Source organism: Ranitomeya variabilis, chromosome 5 (genome assembly GCF_051348905.1).
Source record: "Ranitomeya variabilis isolate aRanVar5 chromosome 5, aRanVar5.hap1, whole genome shotgun sequence".
Classification (NCBI taxonomy): domain Eukaryota; kingdom Metazoa; phylum Chordata; class Amphibia; order Anura; family Dendrobatidae; genus Ranitomeya; species Ranitomeya variabilis.
In genome coordinates this window covers 64,831,759-64,855,495 of record NC_135236.1, presented here as the reverse complement: position 1 = coordinate 64,855,495, position 23,737 = coordinate 64,831,759, and the positions used below count along the sequence as shown (strand labels likewise).

The 23,737-nt window shown below is 45.2% G+C and overlaps 1 protein-coding gene across 3 annotated transcripts in view; it reads right to left on the bottom strand.

Moving 5' to 3' along the window:
* Positions 1-23,737, bottom strand: part of DOCK5 (dedicator of cytokinesis 5) — a 115,519-nt gene that overhangs the window by 9,788 nt on the left and 81,994 nt on the right. For all 3 annotated transcript variants that reach the window (XM_077262105.1, XM_077262106.1, XM_077262107.1), the window contains 23 exons: positions 23,428-23,539; positions 23,243-23,313; positions 21,839-21,945; positions 20,190-20,326; positions 19,615-19,710; positions 19,428-19,526; positions 19,251-19,345; positions 17,810-17,888; positions 16,673-16,773; positions 16,205-16,263; positions 14,652-14,806; positions 11,661-11,746; positions 11,350-11,506; positions 11,059-11,099; positions 10,900-10,990; positions 10,703-10,822; positions 10,522-10,611; positions 9,040-9,144; positions 8,809-8,950; positions 8,248-8,329; positions 8,057-8,141; positions 6,692-6,778; positions 6,239-6,415 (listed from right to left, as the gene is read on the bottom strand). In XM_077262105.1, coding sequence (XP_077118220.1) covers positions 6,239-6,415; positions 6,692-6,778; positions 8,057-8,141; positions 8,248-8,329; positions 8,809-8,950; positions 9,040-9,144; positions 10,522-10,611; positions 10,703-10,822; positions 10,900-10,990; positions 11,059-11,099; positions 11,350-11,506; positions 11,661-11,746; positions 14,652-14,806; positions 16,205-16,263; positions 16,673-16,773; positions 17,810-17,888; positions 19,251-19,345; positions 19,428-19,526; positions 19,615-19,710; positions 20,190-20,326; positions 21,839-21,945; positions 23,243-23,313; positions 23,428-23,539 — 2,374 coding nt within the window. The remainder of the gene's footprint in view (positions 1-6,238; positions 6,416-6,691; positions 6,779-8,056; positions 8,142-8,247; positions 8,330-8,808; positions 8,951-9,039; positions 9,145-10,521; positions 10,612-10,702; positions 10,823-10,899; positions 10,991-11,058; positions 11,100-11,349; positions 11,507-11,660; positions 11,747-14,651; positions 14,807-16,204; positions 16,264-16,672; positions 16,774-17,809; positions 17,889-19,250; positions 19,346-19,427; positions 19,527-19,614; positions 19,711-20,189; positions 20,327-21,838; positions 21,946-23,242; positions 23,314-23,427; positions 23,540-23,737) is intronic.

The following is a 23,737-nucleotide window of genomic DNA, read 5'->3' as shown; positions in this document are numbered from 1 at the left end:
TTGCTTCCCTTCCAGATCCTGACAACACTGTAGGAAGTCACAAGTTGGAACCAGGTGATCAAGTCTATGTAAAAAGACACACCAGAAAGGCTCTTGAACCAAGATTTGACGGACCCTTCCAAGTCCTGTTGACAACACCTACATCAGTCAAGCTTGAAGGAAAGGCATCATGGATACATGCAAGCCATTGCAAAAAAGCAGTACAAAACTCATGATATTGATGTTAATAATGTTAACCTCAACGGAGGCGTGGGATAGACTGAATTCTCTAGCCCCTTTGAACAATAGATTTGTACAACATCATAGAAAATTAGTACATGACTTGTTAAATAATACGCAACCCCTGGCAGATTGTTGGATCTGTACCCATTCACCAGTATCAGCCACAAGTATACCTTTTCTAGCAGTTCCCGTGTCAGTTGAAGAAATATTCGCTTGGCCTAATTGTTCAGACAACCTGGCCAACAACCAAACTGGTAATGCTAGGCTGTGGAATACTACAATCGCCATACCAATTGTGGGATGGGTAGAATTTCCTTGGTGGCAGGGTAATCTCTCAGGGACTGGTACACATCTACAATATTTGGCCTATAAGGGTGGGGCCTGGGTACCTAGGAATAAGACTGGATTAACTAATTTAGGACAGGTCCCCACAGAAAATCTACAGCTCAGTTTCAGTACAACCGCCGATCCCTCTGATGCTTTCAAACCTGTAGTATTGGAAAGATACATACATAATAGAAAATGGGAACATTCTGAGTTGTTCCCCCAAGGTGATGCAAACAGTTGTACAAGTAAGCCAGGGAACCTGGTTTGTAATGAATCCGATGAGTATGTCAACGGAATGCCTGTATGTGGGAATCCCGCAGCCGGGTACTGTAGCCCCTTGGGACAAAAACCCTCTTGGTGTATGCTTCAGAATGTATCTAGTTTTGTGGATTTGGCTCACAGATTGGTATTGCAGCACTCAGCTCTATGGGATCTGCCTGAGGGTACATTTTGGATATGTGGAGAAGGAGCATATAAATGGCTTCCCGTAGGTATAAAGGGTACTTGTACATTAGGACGCCTAACCCCGGCTACTTTCATAATTTCAAATAAACAAGTAAATATGCAAGCCGTGCCCAAGCACACACTGTATAAAAGAGCTGCAGATAACTCACCACGCCCCTCGGGGAGGCCACATATAGTACAAATGGGAATTCCCAACAAAATTGTTAGTACCATTTTTATTTATCCTATGTTAACACAAATGTGGGATAAATTAGTTAGAGCCACAGATTATCTAGATGATCAGATCTGGGATATATTGGATATACTAAACACTAGTATAGCTGTACAGAATCAGCTTATAATAGTCATCAACCAACATACTCTGGTATTGGATTACCTAACTGCCTCACAAGGGGGTATGTGTCAAATCATTGGACCCACCTGCTGTCATTATATAGACCCGAATAGTACTATGAGTATGACATTTAAATTAAAGGACGTACAACGACTCAGAGATCAGTATGACAAAGACAATGACCAGAATAAGGATAGCTGGTGGTCAGATACCTTTTCTTTTCTCAACCCAGCCAACTGGTTCAGAGGGATCGGTGGGTGGGTTGCTGGGATTATGCAGAGCATTATACATATAGTTATGATTATTGTAATCATATATGTATTATTCAAGATTGTGCTCAAGGGTATCTCAGTATGCACCGATAAATTTTGTGTAATAGATGCAAGAGTATAAAGTTTTTATGTTATCTTTTAGTGATTCTAATTATTGCCGAACTAATTTTTGTTTTTATATTTTAGTATACTGCTGTATAAAGAAGAAAATGCATAGACTTTATGCAAGAATTTGTGATAGATTATAAAAGAATATGTCAAAGGGGGGAATTGTGGAGATCAGACTGAACCAAAGAATCCATCTTGTCTTCCTCCTGAGAAATCTGGTTTACAACAGGAAAATTGAGCAAACTTGACATTTTCTTTTATGGAAAGTAATCACGCGCGCATTTCTCCTTGAAATTGTAGCCTTTCATCCACATACCAGATATTGTAACTTTTCACTAGAATAGATTTGCTTTGTAAGTGATTGTGAAATATGAGCGCTTGTGCGCATGTCTGTAAAATGCCTAACTTTTTACTATATAAAGAAGGGGCAGCGCCCAGTGAGGCAGGCGTGCTCCAGGGCTAACCCTGTTTATGACCACACAACCTTTGTGCTGCGTGTCATTTACTTGGATCCCTACATCCAGGAAGCCAGGGACGGAGAAGGACTCAACAGACACCCCTGCAATTCTGTCAGATAATACTCAGTTTCTTCCTGAAAATGATTGCAAACACAAATTCTTTGGTATTATTATCTTCATTTAATTTGTCTTAAATGAAAAAAACACAAAAAGAATTGTCCTAAAGCCAAACTGGATATAATTCCACACCAAACATAAAAAAGGGGGTGGACAAAAGTATTGGCACTGTTCCAAAAATCATGTGATGCTTCTCTAATTTGTGTAATTAACAGCACCTGTAACTTCCCTGTGGCACCTAACAGGTGTTGGCAATAACTAAATCACACTTGCTGCCAGTTGACATGGATTAAAGTTGACTCAACCTCTGTCCTGTGTCCTTGTGTGTACCACATTGAGCATGGAGAAAAGAAAGAAGACCAAAGAACTGTCTGAGGACTTGAGAAACCAAATTGTGAGGAAGCATGAGCAATCTCAAGGCTACAAGTCCATCTCCAAAGACCTGAATGTTCCTGTGTCTACCGTGCGCAGTGTCATCAAGAAGTGTAAAGCCCATGGCACTGTGGCTAACCTCCCTAGATGTGGACGGAAAAGAAAAATTGACAAGAGATTTCAACGCAAGCTTGTGCGGATGTTGGATAAAGAACCTCGACTAACATCCAAACAAGTTCAAGCTGCCCTGCAGTCCGAGGGTACAACAGTGTCAACCCTTACTATCCGTGTGAATGAAAAGGGACTGTATGGTAGGAGACCCAGGAAGACCCCACTTCTTACTCCGAGACATAAAAAAGCCAGGCTGGAGTTTGCCAAAACTTACCTGAAAAAGCCTAAAACGTTTTGGAAGAATGTTCTCTGGTCAGATGAGACAAAAGTAGAGCTTTTTGGGCAAAGGCATCAACATAGAGTTTACAGGAGAAAAAAAGAGGCATTCAAAGAAAATGACACGGTCCCTACAGTCAAACATGGCGGAGGTTCCATGATGTTTTGGGGTTGCTTTGCTGCCTCTGGCACTGGACTGCTTGACCGTGTGCATCGCATTATGAAGTCTGAAGACTACCAACAAATTTTGCAGCATAATGTAGGGCCCAGGGTGAGAAAGCTGGGTCTCCCTCAGAGGTCATGGGTCTTCCAGCAGGACAATGACCCAAAATACACTTCAAAAAGCACTAGAAAATGGTTTGAGAGAAAGCACTGGAGACTTCTAAGGTGGCCAGCAATGAGTCCAGACCTGAATCCCATAGAACACCTGTGGAGAGATCTAAAAATGGCAGTTTGGAGAAGGCACCCTTCAAATATCAGGGACCTGGAGCAGTTTGCCAAAGAAGAATGGTCTAAAATTCCAGCAGAGCATTGTAAGGAACTCATTGATGGTTACCGGAAGCGGTTGGTCGCAGTTATTTTGGCTAAAGGTTGTGCAACCAAGTATTAGGCTGAGGGTGCCAGTACTTTTGTCTGGCCCATTTTTGGAGTTTTGTGTGAAATGATCAATGTTTTGCTTTTTGCGTCATTCTCTTTTGTGTTTTTTCATTTAAGACAAATTAAATGATGATAATAATAGCAAAGAATTTGTGATTGCAATCATTTTAAGGAAGAAACTGAGTATTATCTGACAGAATTGCAGGGGTGTCAATACTTTTGGCCATGACTATAAATACATTATTTTTCTGTGTACATTCTGTGTAATGTTCTCCAGAGCTGCATGCACAATTCTGCAAGTTTCTGAGCTGAAATGTCCCAGAAGGTTATACTGAGTTATGAGTTTGTTCTGGTGATTAGCATTCTAAGAACCAAGCCCTGAACTTGTCCGGCTGCATTATAGTGGCTGCTTGGAATGTGTTTAAAGAGCTTGAGTACAATAAAAATTAGCAGAACAGCGAGTGCAGCTCTGGAGTATAAGAGACTGGTCTCCTGTAAAGATTTGCCCTTACTAATTTCCATAGCAAATCCAGAGAAAGCTGCAGGGTTATTCACAGTGGTTAATCAGCTACAATGAAAAATCGCACTATATTCTCACCTCATGTGATACCGCTGGTTTGGTCCCCGTTAGTCTCTGTATAAAGCCACTAGCACTGAGATCCCATTATATACGGCCACTGCAACTGGTCAACACAAAGACAGTGTACAAAGACCGGAGGGGGACCATGGACCTGCTATCTCGAAATCTGGACATGAAATCCACAACAATTCTAGTATATGCAAATATATCTTTCAAATGCTTTAACCCAGGATCAGTAATGTAATGTATGTACACAGTGACTGCACCAGTAGAATAGTGAGTGCAGCTCTGGGGTATAATGCAGGATGTAACTCAGGATCAGTAATGTAATGTATGTACACAGTGACTGCACCAGCAGAATAGTGAGTGCAGCTCTGGGGTATAATGCAGGATGTAACTCAGGATCAGTAATGTAGTGTATGTACACAGTGACTGCACCAGCAGAATAGTGAGTGCAGCTCTGTGGTATAATACAGGAAATAAATCAGGATCAGTAATGTATGTACACAGTGACTGCACCAGCAGAATAGTGAGTGCAGCTCTGGGGTATAATACAGGAAATAAATCAGGATCAGTAATGTATGTACACAGTGACTGCACCAGCAGAATAGTGAGTGCAGCTCTGGGGTATAATGCAGGATGTAACTCAGGATCAGTAATGTAATGTATGTACACAGTGACTGCACCAGCAGAATAGTGAGTGCAGCTCTGGGGTATAATGCAGGATGTAACTCAGGATCAGTAATGTAATGTATGTACACAGTGACTGCACCAGCAGAATAGTAAGTGCAGCTCTGGGGTATAATGCAGGATGTAACTCAGGATCAGTAATGTATGTACACAGTGACTGCACCAGCAGAATAGGGAGTGCAGCTCTGGGGTATAATACAGGAAATAAATCAGGATCAGTAATGTAATGTATGTACACAGTGACTACACCAGCAGAATAGTGAGTGCAGCTCTGGGGTATAATACAGGACGTAACTCAGGATCAGTAATGTAATGTATGTACACAGTGACTGCACCAGCAGAATAGTGAGTGCAGCTCTGGAGTATAATACAGGAGGTAACTCAGGATCAGTAATGTAATGTATGTTCATAGTGACTGCCCCATCAGAATAGTGAGTGCAGCTCTGGGGTATAATACAGGACGTAACTCAGGATCAGTAATGTAATGTATGTACACAGTGACTGCACCAGCAGAATAGTGAGTGCAGCTCTGGAGTATAATACAGGAAGTAACTCAGGATCAGTAATGTAATGTATGTGCACAGTGACTGCACCAGCAGAATAGTGAGTGCAGCTCTGGAGTATAATACAGTAGGTAACTCAGGATCAGTAATGTAATGTATGTACATAGTGACTGCCCCAGCAGAATAGTGAGTGCAGCTCTGGGGTATAATACAGGACGTAACTCAGGATCAGTAATGTAATGTATGTACATAGTGACTGCCCCAGCAGAATAGTGAGTGCTGCTCTGGGGTATAATACAGGATGTAACTCAGGATCAGTAATGTAATGCATGTACACAGTGACTGCACCAGCAGAATAGTGAGTGCAGCTCTGGAGTATAATACAGTAGGTAACTCAGGATCAGTAATGTATGTACACAGTGACTGCCCCAGCAGAATAGTGACTGCAGCTCTGGGGTATAATACAGGAAGTAACTCAGGATCAGTAATGTAATTTATGTACACAGTGACTGCACCAGCAGAATAGTGACTGCAGCTCTGGGGTATAATACAGGATGTAACTCAGAATCAGTAATGTAATGTATGTGCACAGTGACTGCACCAGCAGAATAGTGAGTGCAGCTCTGGGGTATAATACAGGATGTAACTCAGGATCAGTAATGTAATGTATGTACACAGTGACTGCACCAGCAGAATAGAGAGTGCAGCTCTGGGGTATAATACAGGATGTAACAGGATCAGTAAGTTACACACATGGATATATTGGTGGAACATGCAGAGATCTGGATATTAATGGCTGTAACCACCTTCTCATAGTTGGAGAATCCGCCCATGACCGCAGGGTCCACAATCCCATTGAGCAGCATAGAGAGTGGGTGCAGGGGAAGGCTGGGGTCCGCGCGGTGCTGCTGGACCTGGTGACTGATCTTCTCATTCGTCAGCTCCATGGTCTCGATGGCGTTCTGTAATGGGCTGATCTCCTCCTGTGGGAACATTAGACACATGGCTGCCGGCATCAGCCGCACTGAGCGCCCTCATCTCCAGTGTACGACCACTGATATACAATCTGAACACTGGGAAGAAGCCGTCCTGCTGGGAGCAGCGTAAGCTACTGACAGGTTTGCTGCCTGTGAATGGAAACAGCTGTGTTCTCATTCACTGACACCAAGATGTCTGCAAAATAGTGAAGAACTAAGTTATTTTTTTTAGGTTCTCGCTGAGAATGTAATGTGAGGACATATATACGTCCGTCTCCTTACTGTGTGCAAATGTTTGACCTCAAACCACTTCAGCATGCCGGGCAGCTTGTATGCGGTGGTGAACGTCGTCCTCTCGATCCACATGGTCTGTGGGGTAAAGGAGGAGGCAGGCAGGGCAGGGGTTAATCGGGGGTTTATGTGTCCGCAGAGAATACCAACATATAATGATAGAAACATCATATCTGCCCGTAGTACCCCGCAAAGGAGGTATGCAGGCCGCCACAGTCAATCGAGGGGGGAACGCAGACCGCCACAGTCAATAGAGGGGGAACGCAGGCCGCCACAGTCAATAGAGGGGGAACGCAGGCCGCCACAGTCAATAGAGGGGGAACGTAGGCCGCCACAGTCAATAGAGGGGGAACGCAGGCCACCACAGGTCAATAGAGGGGGAACGCAGGCCACCACAGGTCAATAGAGGGGGAACGCAGGCCGCCACAGGTCAACAGAGGGGGAATGCCGTCCGCCACAGACAATAGAGGGAGCACACCGGTGGCAACAGGTCAATAGAGGGGGAGCGCAGGCCGCCACAGGTCAATAGAGAGGGAGCGCAGGCCGCCACAGGTCAATAGAGGGAACATGCCATCCGCCACAGGTCAATAGAGGGGGCACATTGGCCGCCACAGGTCAATAGAAGGGGCACGCCGGCTGCCACAGGTCAATAGAGGGGGCACACTGGCCGCCAAAGATCAATAGAGGGGCACACCGGCTGCCACAGGTCAATAGAAGGGGCACACCGGCTGCCAAAGATCAATAGAGGGGATACGCTGGCCGCCACAGGTCAATAGAGGGGCACGCCGGCTGCCACAGGTCAATAGAGGGGACACGCTGGCCGCCACAGGTCAATAGAGGGGACACGCTGGCCGCCACACGTCAATAGAGGGGACACGCTGGCCGCCACACGTCAATAGAGGGGACACGCTGGCCGCCACAGGTCAATAGAGGGGATGTACCGGCCGCCACAGGTCAATAGAGGGGACACGCTGGCCGCCACAGGTCAATAGAGGGGACACGCTGGCCGCCACAGGTCAATAGAGGGGACACGCTGGCCGCCACAGGTCAATAGAGGGGATGTACCGGCCGCCACAGGTCAATAGAGGGGACACGCTGGCCGCCACAGGTCAATAGAGTGGGAGAGCTGGCCGCCAAAGGTCAATAGTGGGCACATTGGCCGCCACAGGTCAATAGAGGGGATGTGCCGGCCACCACAGTCAATAGAGGGGCACTCCGGACACCACAGTCAATAGAGGGGCACTCCGGATGCCACAGTCAATGTAGGAGCACTCCGGATGCCACAGTTAATGCTTCTGGTGACACAGTCATTGGGGGGGGTTGGTTTAAACGGATGACACATTCCAACATTCTTACAGCAAATTCGTTGTCAGGATCTTTCTCCCCTTTTCGGAACGGCCTGGAATAGGAAAAGCTGTGCACCTCGTTGAAACGATAGTAACTGTAGGAGAAGAAAGGAGACTGGTCACCCACGGCCACCGGGGCAGACACCACATCCTGACAGAACCGGCTCCTTGTGTCTGTGGTAGGAGGGAACCAGAGCCCACCTGAGGATCTGGTCGGGCACCAGCTTGTCCTTATATCGGGGAGGGAGGTTCATTAGTGGCTTCACACTGAAGCACTGCACATCTGAAGAATGACTTAAGGAAATAAAGCAGAATGAGGTTCAGAGGAGTTAGAGCTCCTTCTTATCTGATACAGAGCTCTGAATCCCCTGTATTGCCCTTAAATGATGAAATTCTGGCTACATGCTGCCACCACTAGGGGGAGTTTTATCGCATACAGCTCCATTTGAGCTCAAAAAATTAATTTCTACAGTATGCTCACTAGCTCCCTCTTGTGGCAGATGCAGACAGCAACAATTTCATTATTGAGCTTATGACTTTGCAGCGTATATGGGCACACAATGTGAAGATCCTGTTGCATCTAGCAGTCGATGTAATGGCGTTGCAAACATCACAGGCAAAATAAGACATTGCAATTGATCGGCTGCCCGTATAAAACACCGTTGTCCGGGTCCTCCATACTCTCGGCATAGCCGTCATTCTCTATGGCTGACAGATGGCACCCTGAATGGAGGACCCCCAGGGGTATTAGAGGTAGGATACATTGCTTGGGCGAGGATCTGATGTCATCTCCTGGCGGGGAGCTGCTGGAGAGCTTCTCTGCGTTGGGGAACTGGGTCAGAAGCCAAAGGTTAAAATCTTCAAGTCGTTCGTAGTCCCTCCCTCGATATACAAAGACCTTGTTCTGTGGGAGGGAGAGAGCGAGGAGTTTAGAGGAGTAAGGAGTTTATGGGGGGTGGATGAATAATGGGGACAGAGGGGCGCGGAGCTTACCCGTAAGAAGGAAGGGAATCCCTGGCCATAGTATCCCACCGCAAAGTACTCCGGCTGTAACCGCAAGGAGCGCATGATGTTCTGGTAGAAGCCGGCTTGTTTATTCTACGGACGCAGAGAGGTCAGTGGTTACACGGGCCGGGATGTGAACCTGTCACGTGGTCACCCGACCGCTGCCACATTGCTGGTGTTAAAGGGTTATTTCCAAAAAAGAAAATTATTTCCTATACAAAAAATAGGGACTAACGGACAGGTTCTCTGGTGGTCCGACCACCGGGACACCGAGCGATCTTGATGGGGGCTTTGGTAGAGCAGATGGCCTGCCAGGGATCAGCGGGTGCAGCCCTCCGCTACGCCCGGTACACGGTGAATCCATTGGAGGTTCTACATGGCGCTGCAGAGTTCTGTTCTCAGGGTTCTAGAGCCACAGGTTTGGGATCTCTAGGGGTCCCCATGGTTGGTTCCCACGCAATCACCAAATTATCCCCTATCCATAGACCTTTTTTTTATAATAACCCTTTAATATGTGAGCAACTAGCACTGCACCAATGTGTCAGAGTCAAAGCTGAGTGTTTGTTACAATTACACCCAACCATGGCTTGATACGCTACTATTACATGCAACCGTGGCTTCACTGTAGAAATCCTCCCTGACAGGAGAGAATTGTTCTTCTGTGATGTTTTTAGCTTAGACAGTTGACTACACTGGATACACTGCAGCAAACTCTCAGCTGTGAAAAGGATTAAAGGGGTTTATCTCATCAGCTGATCACTCGAGTCCAGCCAAGCAGTCGTAGCAGCAGTGATGTAGTATTGGCGGCCATTGAGAAGAACGTATCACAAAGGACGGCTCGAGTCCTCCAGAACAGAAGCCGCTTGATTCCATTCTGGCTGGTCGTGAGCCTGCAGTGTCCGATTCCCTGGTTCCACAGCCCTGTTCTCACATCACTTGGGGTCCCAGTGGTTGGACCACCAACAATTGGAAAGTTATGCCCTATTTTATGGATGGGGGATAACTCACTAGCTTGGGAATAGCCTCCATTAAGGATTTTATCCTCTGGATGTAAATGTTACTATTCAATGTTACTATTCACTTGCAGTAAACAGAAATATTGCAAAGAGATTAAGAGTTCCAAAACTTTTCATTAGGAAACGCAGGATTCACAAAAGTAGCACATTCAATATATAGATATATAGATATATATATATATATATATATATATATATATATATATATATATATATATATATATATATATATATATATATCTATATATATTGCACAGTCTCTCTATAGGTTTCTCCAGAAGTTACTAGTCGGGTAGTAGGGTGCCGGGCACCTGACTGGGGGTGGAGGGCATCTGAAGAGGGATGGAGGTCATCTGAAGGGGGATGGAGGGCATCTGAAAGGGGGAGGGGCACCTAATGGGTTGTGAGGGGCACCTAATAGGGGGTGAGAGGCACGCTCCAGTGTGGTCATTACCAGCAGGACGCCGAGCGGCTCGTAGTGGAAGATCTGGTTTTCGTACATCTCTATAAGCTCCTTGCTGCGTATGATCGCCTGTTCCCACATCTGTATCAGACAGGAGAGAAGCGTTACAAGCAGGGGCAGAGCAGCAGTGCACGTTATGGGTTGTGACACAGTCGGGAGGAGAATGACCCACCTTGCCCTTATCGAAGAAGGATATGATCTCCAGATACAGCCGTTCCTTCAGCTCCTGCTGGGTGTACACTGTGTAGCTGTCTCTCTGCAGCAGGTGAGGCGCGCATGGCTTATCGGACCACTAGGTGGCGACAAAGCAGCATGATTATTACCAGCGGCGCAGGTCAGGTGGTGGCACTGATCGTGGAGCGGTCTCACCTGAAGCAGCTCGGCATGGAGGAGCAGGGTGTAGGCCGCCTCCGTGTAGTTCTCCTTGCTGAGGTGTAGATCTCGCAGTTTGTACACGTACCTGCATAACAATGTAAACTATAGCATGGACTGTACAGCGGGGCCGCAGTATACACAGTGCACACGTACCTGATGTAAATATCCTCCCTCTTCTTCTCTTTATAAAAGTTCTGTATGAGAGAAAAAGGAACATGTGTGACTAGGGAGCGGGCACCTAAGGGTTAAGTATAAGCACGTATGTGTAATGACCATGGAGTACAATCCCATTAACCCCTGAGGTCACATTTTAATTTTTTTTTTTCCTTTACAATGATTAATTAACTTCCTTTTAATCAAAAAATGCTTCCTGGGAAAAAAAGTATGCAAATGAGCTCTCCTCCGGGAGGAAGTGCCTGTCCCTCTAGTAAGTCAATGTCATACCAGCAGGTTGACGGTGCAGCTCATGCGGTTCTCCTCGCTCTCGTCGTTGGCGATGGTGCGGTAATCCAGCAGGTTCTCCAGCAGGCTGCTCACCAGGACGGTGAACACTTCCCCAGAGCTGGAGAGATACTTGTGCTTCCTGCAGTGCTCCAGCAAGCTGAGGACCAACATCAGAAACGGTCAGGGAAGAAGAAGGAGCGCGCACGGGGTTACACACACCGCGCACAGGGTTACACACACCGCGCACGGGGTTACACACACCGCGCACGGGGTTACACACGCGCCGAAGGACGCCACAACCGGACACTCACAGCTTCTCCAGGAGCTCCTTGTACTGTCGGTCTCCTCGTCCTCCTTCCACCTCCTGGTCCAGACGTGTGATCAGCTCGTTCTCAAACTACAGAAGAAAGGCAAACTGAGGAGTCGTCCTAGGAAAGTCCGGTCTTACCACGATCTGATTTCTGCATGCACGCTCGGTCTAGCTGAGCGTGCATGTGTTTATAATAATGGTGGCAGCTTATCTTCTCTGAGGTCAGACATAATAAAATCGGAAATGCTCGTTTCTAACTTCCCCTGACATCACGTATTGGGGGACAGCCATCAAATTCCTTGCTTGTCCCAGCCAACTTTACTCTAAAGGCCACCTTAAAGGGGTTGTCCAGCATGTCCTCTCCTTGCCAGCCTAGTTATCATCAATATTGGCTTTGGTGACATCCATGCATCAAGAGTACGGTTTGCATAGTCTTTGGGACGTCACGTCTAGCTCTATCTACTCGTGGTCCCGGCGCGGTCTACAGGGTAAGGGTCTCTTTATTCCATGTACGGGGGATCAAATTCTCATCTTAGATATTTATTTAAGAAGATTATATTAAATGCAGATCTAATAATGATACTAATGCATAAAAATGAGGTCCAACCCTAAAAGAGGGTCCTAGTACCTGGGAGCCCCCCATGCCTTCCCGGGCCATTCAATGGAAGGCCAGGAAAATATTATCACCAGGCGATTTTTCATTTTTGCACTTTTGTTTCATTTTCACGAGTCGTGGTTTTGATGACACCAGTCACTTTACCATATAACGTGCTGGAACAATAGATGAGTGCGACTACGGAGACCCCAAACTTGTAACGTTTTTTTTTTTTTTTTTTTTTTAATTTTAAAACTTTTTCAGAAGTTTTGTAAAACTTTGGTTTGTGCAGTACGGTAACTCTTTCTTCGTGTTCCTTGACAGGTTGTGAGGGATTACTTATGTTGCTTGCCGAGCTGTCATTTTTAGTAATACCATGTTGGGGTACATATGACGTTTTGCTTTTTATGGAGGAAGGGTGGTAACTTAAAAAAACAAACAAAAAAAAACTCTGATTTTTTTTTTTCCTTCCCCTTATGAGGTTTACACTATAGGTTAATTTGTTTTACATCTTTATATATATAAAGATTTATTTGTGTCAACTTCTGTGCATGTTATCAGGCCAAAATCACCAGGGTATGTGTGAACTTTTGATCAGGGTCATTTTGATGTTTTGGGTTGTCATTATGATTTAAAAAGATAAAACGCAGTAGTTTGACAATAAATGGCTTCACCCAACCACTAACCATGAGTGGAGAAAAAGTTTTGGTGTTATCATTCATATTCTCTGGAAAAAGGCCAAGAAAGCAAAAATTCTGCCAGGGTATGTAAACTTTTTGAGCACAACTGAATACACATCACGTCGCTAAGGGGTTACAATTATTTATGCTAACACTAGAGGGCGCTCACAGCACAGCTTTCAATGTGGTGGCGACAGGCAAACAGCATTTTATTACATACTAGATGGCAGCCCGATTCTAAAGAATCGGGAGTCTAGAATCCATATATACTTTATTTATTCAAATGTAAGAATAATACAATTAATAAATAATAGTAAGAAAGAACAAAAAATGGCTGCACTCACCAGCTCTTGACAATTCTTGACAGTACGTCACATTTCTGATTGGTCGCTCGCGGCAGGCGGCAACCAATCAGAAAAGTGCCGCGCACCACGAAGGCATATATCTTTGTCCACCCTGAGCGGGTGTAGGACGCTGGTGACGTCACTTATCTCCGGACATTATCTCCGGACAAAGCCACGGAAGTTGGCACAAATTGCCGGAAGTAGTATTCTAGGCAATTATATATTAGATTTTAATGTTATCAGTGTTTACCTTTGAACGTTTATATTGTATTGTCCTGTCACCAGCCATGTGTACGATTATCGGCCGAAAGCCTCTCTGGAACCAATAATCACCCCATGTAAAGGTATCTTTATAAGTTAAAGATTCAGAATACTATGACTTTTATCATATCCTGAACAGTCAAGTTTTTTATGAACCGTTAAGGTTTTCTGGTTGAAGTAAAAAAAACTCTGAGTGTTTACAGTTTGAAACCATAAAATGTTGAAAAATTATGTCATTCTTGAGTATATCACTCAATGGTGCTCATAAACGTGTCAAATTTGATCTATAATATACTTTAATATACGTTACTTTAATCTTTAATATACTTAAGAACAGGGCCCCAGACATCACACAGGGGGTCTGAAACACCGCACAGTGGTCCAAAATATCGCTGTGCTCTGCCTGGGGCCCCATATGCTGCCTGGGGCCCCTGTGCTCCGCCTGGGGCCCCATATGCTGCCTGGGGCCCCTGTGCTCTGCCTGGGGCCCCTGTGCTCTGCCTGGGGCCCCATGTTCTGCCTGGGGCCCCTGTGCTCTGCCTGGGGCCACTGTGCTCTGCCTGGGGCCCCATATGCTGCCTGGGGCCCCTGTGCTCTGCCTGGGGCCCCATATGCTGCCTGGGGCCCCTGTGCTCTGCCTGGGGCCACTGTGCTCTGCCTGGGGCCCCATAGGCTGCCTGGGGCCCCTATGCTCTGCCTGGGACCACTGTGCTCTGCCTGGGGCCCCATATGCTGCCTGGGGCCACTGTGCTCTGCCTGGGGCCCCATATGCTGCCTGGGGCCCCTGTGCTCTGCCTGGGTGTAGGACACTGGTGACGCCACTTATCTCCGGACATTAGCTCCGAACATTAGCTCCGGACATTAGCTCCGGACAAAGCCACGGAAGTTGGCACAAATTGCAGGAAGTAGTATTCTAGGCAATTATATATTAGAAGCTTGACCCCAGCAAAAATACAATAGTGTTAGTCTAAATATTAGTGATGAAAGATCTTTCATAGATTATTACAACAGATGAAAATAAAAATGAAATCTGTCTTGTCACCATTTGTCGAATTGTGAAGCTTATGATAAAACAGCTTAAAAAAAAAAAAAGAAAGTTCCTCGCCACTTACCATATGGAAATGACCGCTGCCACTGAAGTTATGTTCATGCTGCATCATGTCAAAGAAGATGGGGATTGTCGCCTTCCGTAGATCTGGCTCTGGGGTGAGCGTCACCTCCAGGACTGGTCCCACCATGGAAGGAATGAATTTAATCTTGTGAGGTCCTAAATGAGAAATACATGTGGAGTATACCAAGTTTACAAACAAACAAATTTCTATACAACGTATCCATAATATGGGACATATTAATCCTGAGCAATTATCCAAAAGCGGTCCTGATATTTCAGAGGTGACTTGTCAGGCGAGGGTACATGAAGAATAACACTATTTCTACTCATTCTGACTTGTGTCCGGCATTTTTCCACCAGTTGTCGCTAAGATAGTGGGTGGAGATTAGCTGCTTTGGGGTCTTCCACACAGTACACAGTGACACAAAAGGATTCCTGCTCTCCTGTCTCTATGTAGAACTTGTTCAGAAGGAGCAACAGCAGCATGGAGGAAGTTATACAGCAGGACTGAGCAGTGTACCAGTCAATACAGCAGTACTGAGCAGTGCAGCTGTGAATACAGCAGTACTGAGCAGTGCAGCTGTGAATACAGCAGTAATGAGCTGTGTATCTGTGAATACAGCAGTACTCAGCAGTGCAGCTGCGAATACAGCAGTACGGAACAGTTCAACTGTGAATACAGCAGGACTGAGCAGTGCAGCTGTGAATACAGCAATACTGGGCAGTGCAGCTGTGAATACAGCAATACTGGGCAGTGCAGCTGTGAATACAGCAATACTGAGCAGTGCAGCTGTGAATACACCAATACTGAGCAGTGCAACTGTGAATACAGCAGTACTGAAAAGTGCAACTGTGAATACAGCAGTACTGAACAGTGCAGCTGTGAATACAGCAGTACTAAGCAGTGTAGCTGTGAATAGAGCAGTAATGAGCAGTGTAGCTGTGAATACAGCAGTACTGAGCAATGTAACTGTGAATACAGTACTGACCAGTGTAGCCATAAATACAGCAGGACTGAGCAGTGCAGCTGTGTATACAGACATACTGAGCAGAGTAGCTGTGTATACAGACGTCCTGAGCAGAGTAGCTGTGAATACAGCAGTATTGAGCTGTGTAGCTGTGAATACAGCAGTACTGAGCTGTGTAGCAGTGAATCCAGCACTAAGCAGCAGCCTCATCTGTATGTATCTGTGCTTTTTTCTCTCACTCTGCCCCTTCCTCCTCCCGCCTAGACTTAAACAGTTATCTGTAATCTGATCCCTCAGTGATCTGGTGGAGGGTGAGGGTGAAAGGTGGCTCATAAGTGGAGAAGGAACAGATTTTTCTTGTAAAATATATTCCATGGTTTCTTATTTTTGCCTGTTCTGTTTATTTTGCAAAGACTGTTGCTTTAAGTGCGGATTCCATCTATGGTAAAGAAGGTCTTAGTCATCTGTACGAGCACCATGAGAAAATCGACCGGATTCACAATGGCTTCCAGGTCACCTGCAATGTTGTGGCCTTGTCCTTACACCTAGACATAGGGAGAACCATAGTAATAGGTTTGCCTCTCACCTAAATTATACCACATATCTCGGATCTTCAGACCAATCTCTTTCCTCATGTCCCCGTATCTGCAGGAAACATTACATAACACCAATTAACGAAGATAAGAATAACAACCACAAACTCTTCTATAAGATAGAAATCCATATAAATATCCAATGTCTAATATTTATTTCATAGACATAGTGACAGATTCAGCCACCACTAGGGGGAGCTCACTGCATACAGTGTCACCATTAAATGGGGATTTCTCATCTCCAGGAGCAACAGTGCTCTCCTACCTCCTGACGGTGCACTCCTAATGATTGCCAGCAGCATGCTCGTGTGCCTAGCCCAGACTGGGCATACTGAGAGCAGCTCTATATCAAAGAAGAGCACCGCTCCCCTCTGATGCCAAAATCAACGGCACCGGATCCCTTATTTAAAAATCTATAAAAAAAAAAAAAAAAGAACAAACCAAGGTCTCGTTGCTCTTACTTGCACAGGATCTTGTGCCGCTTCTCCTGAGAGAACTTGTGCAGCTGCAGAGACTCGTGGGTTAACAGCGACACGGCCAAATGGAAGAAGTTATTCCAGAGCTGAGGAAAAAAAATCCAGAGATCAGAGACGGAGAACTGCCCACAATCAGCGCAAACGGCAGAGAAAGGATCTCTCAATGGATCTGTACTGAAACTGGTCTGACGTATCATTTACGGGGTTTCTTTCTATTGTCTCTTTCCTTCTTTTTCTTGTGATATTGTGGGCAACAAAAATGATTAATTGGGTGCAATCAGAAAAAGAAAAAAAAGCGCGAAAAATATTTCATTAGGTGCATGCAAAAAAAAAAAAAAGAAAAGAAAAATGTGCAGAAAAATATTTAATGGCGTGCAAGGAAAAAAAAAATCACAGAAAAAGAATTAATTGGGTGCATGGAAAAAAAAAAAAAATGCGCGTAAAATATTGAATTGGCCATTGGGAGACACAATATCGGATGAAGAGTGCAGCAGCAGCTTTTCCTTTATTGCAGAGTTTATGACGCTGGTGCTGAGAAAGCATCGGCATAAAGGCCTCCCCTAATGAAATTCCCCGGAATCTAATATTTATGGAGATGCCATTTCTCTAACGAAGGCATAAAAACGCTTTCAGGTTAATTGAAGAACAGGCCATTAGCATCTCATGGGCAGACGGCTCCGCAGGCTGACGGCCCTTACTCTTAAAAGGGTTGGCAGTTTCCAGAACACTCACCCAATGCTCAGATCCCCTACTAGTCTTGGCGCTTCTTCAGTTGGGCGGAAAAGGGAATAACCCGTCACTACTGCAGGCAATGATTGGTAGCAGTGGTCAAATCTCTGTATATGCTGTTCTGCCCAAAGAGATGCCTGACCACTGCAGCCAATCAGTGTTTCAGAGAAAGGCCGGCGGGGACTATGGGTCTTGGATGACTAGTCCATGAGGCCGAGTCCTGTCAACCTACAGGGGCGGGGAGAAGGCGCCGAGGACCAGCCTCTGGGACCAGTCATCCGAGTCCTATAGTCCCCGCCGGCCTTTCGTAGATTCATGTTGCCGTGGTTCGGGCAGCAGGAACCAGACGGCCGCTCCCTTTAAGCTCCGCACACGGTCAGACGAGGTTCTCACCTGAAGCTCAAAGTTGGTCTGATCCAGGAAGAACTTGTTCAGAACAACTGAAAACCTGTTCATGGCCCGAAGAAACACCCTGCAAGGGAGACACCCAGAAAACAGTCACAGTTAGCGCTTCCTTCCTATGAAATTCCGTTAATCTGGCGTCTCCTAATCCGGATCTCACTGGAGCAATGTAATGCGGGCTGTCACCAAACGAAGACCCGGCACAGCGATTGTGTGTTAGTGTCAGTAAATATCATATTCATTCATCAGGAATATTCCACATTATACTTGCTACACTCCTCTTTCCCTTTTAGTATAATAAAGCTCAGACTAAATAATAAAATAATACATTTATAATAATAAAATGTAAATCAGTGCCGAGGCTGCTGGAATCACAGGACATTCATAGGAAGCTTTAAAGACAACCAGGCAGTACACCACTGCCTGATTGGTAGGATATACAATTATTGTTATTAATTATTGCATAATTTGCATCTTATAGAACTACTTCTGCATCTGATGACTGCAGGGAGAAAGTAAAGTGCAGCAGTGTTACAAATTAAACTATTAATCATTTTCATAGAAAGCTTTAAATACAAACAGACAGTACACCATTGCCTGATTGGGAGGATATAAAAATATTATTAATAATAATTTCATAATTTGCATCTTACATTACTTCTGCATCTAATGCCTACAGGGAGAAAGTAAAGTGCAGCAGTGATTGAAATCAAACTATTAAGAATTTTTCCAATTTGCTTCTTATATGACTACTTTTGCATTTGATGTCTGCAGGGAGAAAGTAAAGTGCAGCAATGACTAAAGTCTACCGGAGGTTAAACTTGCTACACCGCCTTATACTCTTAATGTTAGCATGGTCTAACCCTCTAAGCTGCTATATGAGTCAGTGCCAATGCTGCTGTGATCACAGGACATTCATAGCACGCTTGTTCCCTCTAAAGACGAACAATCAGTCCGGTAGGATTGGTAGGATATAAAATTAAAAATCATAATTTTTCTAAATGGCAGCTTATATGACTATGTTTGCAGTTGATATCTGCAGGGAGAAAGTAAAGTGCAGCAGTGACTAAAGTCTACCGCACATGAAACTTGCTACACCGCCTTATGCTCTTATTCCCCTTAATGTTACATGGTCTGACCGGCTAGCTGAGCTGGTGCCAAGGCTGCAGTAATCACAGGACGTTCATAGCAAGCTTGCGCCCTCTAAAGATAACAATACAGTACGGTATATCTCTGCCTGATTAGCAGGATGTATAATTAATATGAATAATTTGCATAATTTGCATCTTATATAACTACGTCTGCAGGGAGAAAGTAAATGACTACAGAAACTCAAATCTCCTCCATAATGGAATGAATTAATTGTGCAGCCTTCAAGTGAGTGAAGATAACAAACAGAGAGAATGGGTGATGGGGCAGGAAGGACACCTACTTGTTCTGAGTCATGGTCATCAGCATCCAATCCCTCGGGAACACTCGTTTTCCAATTAGGTCCTTAAACAGGATAAATGTTTCCATCAGGAAATCCTACGGCAGATGGGACGAAAAGGTTGAAAAATTGGACAACTCATGGCAGCATTTCAGAGCAGGCAACGGGGGGGGGACTTACAATGATGTCTTGACGAGTCTTGAAGGTGCCGATATAGTGATCATAGTGGTAATCTTCCATCTGTCTGAGGATAGCGGTCATACAAGCGACAAAGCGACCCTAAGAAAGAAACAACCGAAAACAAGTTCTCGGGGATGTATCTATGTAATGACACACCACCATCATAGGTTAACCATCGCAGACTCACTACATGTGGTGCCTGGCGACTCATCCCTATCACTGTCCTGTTTACTCTTCGTAGAAGACGCTCCATGATGAGCTGGATGTGTTGTGTAGAGTAGCTCTGTACAAACAGAAGAGAACAGTAATCATCAAGAAGAAATCACGCGTGAAACTACAACAAGACAAGACTCAGACCTAATCTAAACAGTTAGCCGGTACCACCACCAGAGGGAGCACACGAGCTATCAAAGTAGAAAAAGTATTCAGTAAGCTCCTCAGCTCCCTCTAGTGGTGGCCGGATTACATCTGCTTTTATCATGCATGCCTAAGATAATTTTATTTGCTTTCCTGCCTTAATATAAGCCAAGCAGGTGAGGCCCAAAATGGCAATTTAGGCCACTCCTAAGAGTTACACTCAGAAATGTTTAAATGTGCTGTCCAGGACTAGAAGAACAAGTAGCCATAGGTTGTATCGCATCTCATGCCCATTTACATCAATGGTGTTAATACCAGACACAACCCGTAGGCAGGTATTGTGCTGTTTTTTGATGAGTGTAGCCATGTTTTTCGCATTTCCATCAGCATTCCTGTCTCACTCACCGCTTCTTTGTTCTGTAGTGCCTCCAGAATATTACTGAGGAGCTGTCCGCTGGCGTCATAATCAGGTTTGGTGTAATTGTCATCTAACTGTCCGCTCAGCTGGTCAATAAAAAGAGGTAAAATGGCATCTCTGCACTCTGCAAAGAAAAAGGGACTAGCATTAAATAACATGTCAGTGTATGAGATGTGTTATGGCTGAGCAGTCATCAGACTATGCCACCCTACGTAAGGGCAGCGTATATGGGGTCAGGTCTGTTCTACTGTTAGCCAAAAGGGCATATACAATTTGTTCAGGCTGGCTAATTAGAAGTGATCAGATTATACATAGTTTTAGAGTCCGGTGTAATCGTGAGCATACAGCTCCCCCTGCCTCTCCCCAGCCTTCTCACTGCTCTGAGGGTTGAGGAGAGGCAGGGGGAGCTCTATACTCATGAATATAATGGAGTCAGAAAACCAAATATAGAGTTTTCTGACTTCGGTGTATTCATGAGTATAGAGCTCCCCCTGCTTCTCCTCAATCCATATGGCAGTCAGAAGGATGAGGAGCTATGCTCATGAATACACCAGAGTCAGAAAACCAAATATATAGTTTTCTGACTCCATTGTATTCATGAGTATAGAGCTCCTCCACTCCATTCCCAGATTTGCGAAAATGGAGCAAAAAAAATAATTTTGCAGATTGGTTAGGAGTGATCAGCTATTACATAGTTTCTGAGTACAGTGTATTCATGAGCATACAGCTCCCCATCCATCTCACTGCCATGAGGGTTGAGGCGAGGCAGGGGGAGCTCTATACACATGAATATAATGGAGTCAGAAAACCAAATAAAGTATATCATTTTCTGACTCCGGTGTATTCGTGAGCACAGACCTTCCCCTGCCTCTTCTCAACCCTCATGGCAGTGAGAAGGATGGGAAAAGGCAGGGAGAGCTGTATGCTCACGAATACACTGGATTTAGAAACTATGCAATAGCTGATCACGCCTAACCAGTCTGCAAAATATGTTTTTTATTGCGCCATTTTGGCTAGTAGGAAAATTAATTATGGTAGTTCTATAATATAGTGTGAAGATAGTTTACCTTAAAGGGAGTCTGTCGGCTCTTTTTTGCTATGAAATCTGACAGCAGTGTGATGTAGGGACAGAGACCCTTATTCCAGTGATGTGTCACTTACTGTGCTACTTACTGCAGTTTTGATAATCCCTGTTTTCTCTGTTGCAGATCTCGGAATGCTGAGCTATGTATAACCCCGCCCACACCCCTGATTGGCAGCTCCCTGTGTACATTGTCAGCAAGCTACCAATCAGTGGTGGGGGCGGGGGTTACAAAGATTAACTGGACTGCCTGGCACTTGACACCTAGTCCTGTAGTGATAATCTCCTTCTGATAAGTGTTTCATCCGGCTTCTCTCCATTCATTTCTATGGAGAGAAGCCGAACGAATCTAGTTGACCACAAATATGCAAATCAGATACATGCGGGTCACATGACCTCCAGCTTGAACCAGGAATATTGGACATACATGAAAGCGTGCTCATTGCATGCTGTCACGATTCGGCAGTCTGCAGTCCCATGTAGTGATTGCAGTCTTTTGCTTCAAGCCTGAACAACTCTCTTTTATTATTATAATACTCATAATATAGTACTTACCTGGTTGCAGAAAGAGGTCACTCTCCACCACTTTGCACATACAGGTCAGTGTCTGATGGACGAGCTGGTCTGGAGGAACGCTCTGCATGAACTTGGCGAAGAGGTCGCTGTAAAATGATAAGGAGGTCAGAAGGTTGGTTCGCTATTGACCCATGGCATGATTGCACGGCAAATATCTAAGTGGGTTGTCTCCTCAAAGAATGCCGATACTCTGGTGACCGTCTCATCAGGGAGGGTTGTTATATAGACCAACATTTGGTGTAAAGAAACTTATGGGTCTGGCAATGCTCCCTAGGGAAGAAGTATGCAAAATGGAACTCCTTCCGAAGAAAGAAAGCCATCTCTAGTCAAGTTATCTCCAGTAATAATGTTTTGACCGGTGAAAGTCCGACTGCTGGGAGAACAGTGAACTTTTATTCCCCCCAAGAACGGAGTGACAGTGCGCTCCATTCATTCCCTATGGCACTGCTAAGCGCTGCATTTGGCTTTTTCCGGAAGACCCATTTTGAAGCGTCAATCAGAAATCCGACCTGTCGCACTATCCTGTAAAGGGGATTAAAGCTCCCTGATCGGTGCAGATCCCAGCTGCGGGACACCCATCAGTTAGTAAATGAACACCTATCCCATGGATCAGTGATAACTTGCTTCAACCGGACAACCCCTTTAATCTCAAACTAAGGAAACCAGAAGCTTCCCATTTCAAACACCCCGGCCAAGCAATAATCAGTTTTGCACTGACGAGGGGCAAAAACCCCGAAACAGGGGTCTACAGATAGAAGGTTCTGCCTTTTGGAGAACAGTCTGGATTGGCTTATATCTAGTGATGAGCGAGTATACTCGTTGCTCGGGTTTGCCCGAGCACGCTCGGGTTGTCTCCGAGTATTTGTGACTGCTTAGAGAGTTAGTTTCTGTCTCCGAAGCTGCATGATTTGCGGCTGCTAGACAGCTTGAATACATGTGGGGATTCCCTTGCAAACAGGCAACCCCCACATGTACTCAGGCTGGCTAGCAGCCATAAATCTAAACTAAAAACTAAATCTCCGAGCACTCACAAATACTCGGTGACCACCCGAGCAACGAGTATACTCGCTTATCACTACTTATATCCAAAGACATGTTGCAAGGTTTGTTAAAGGCTCAAACCTTGCCTTTCACAGTGCCTATCGCCAATGGGTAGCACTAGAGGAACAGCCTCCTTCTTCTGGAAGGGGGCTAACTTGTAGGCTATTTCGATGTAATATATGGATGTTCTGAGTCCACTAGTGGCCTCTATTATGTCCATGTGCTCTACTACAGGCGTATGGAGAGAGGATGACTTAAGCTAAGGACTGTGAGGGATACAACACCACCTGGCCACCGTGACTCCTCACAGAAGGCAGACTATCGGCTTTTCGTCAGATTTACCTCAGCTCCACCGGATCAAAGACATTTTTCAAGTTATTTATAATTCCCGGAAGATACTTCAATGCGGCCGCCTATAACACAAGACAATGATTAATTGCCGTATGGATCATATCCATGATCAGGAATGAAGGACACATGGAGAAGACGTGTGCAGCCGGGTAGGATGTAAATGGCCGATCACGCACCTTAATCTTCACTGCCTCCTGCAATGGTCGGTCCATCAGCTCATTGAAGGCCAGAAATAACTGTCGTATGGAGTCATTGAACTGGTCGTTTCCTTCATCTTGACCGTAAAACCTGGACAAGGGACAGAGTCATCCTTCCAGTCACATATCTACTACTGAATTCATATTGTATTAAGTCTACGAGCTGCTACTAGAAAAATGGCCAAGGGCAGATCAGTGACCAGAGCCTAGTAGTGACCACATCCCCATCATTAGACCTCAATGACAGACATAGGGGCATTACAGCCAAGAAAGGCGCCTTCTGAGACCC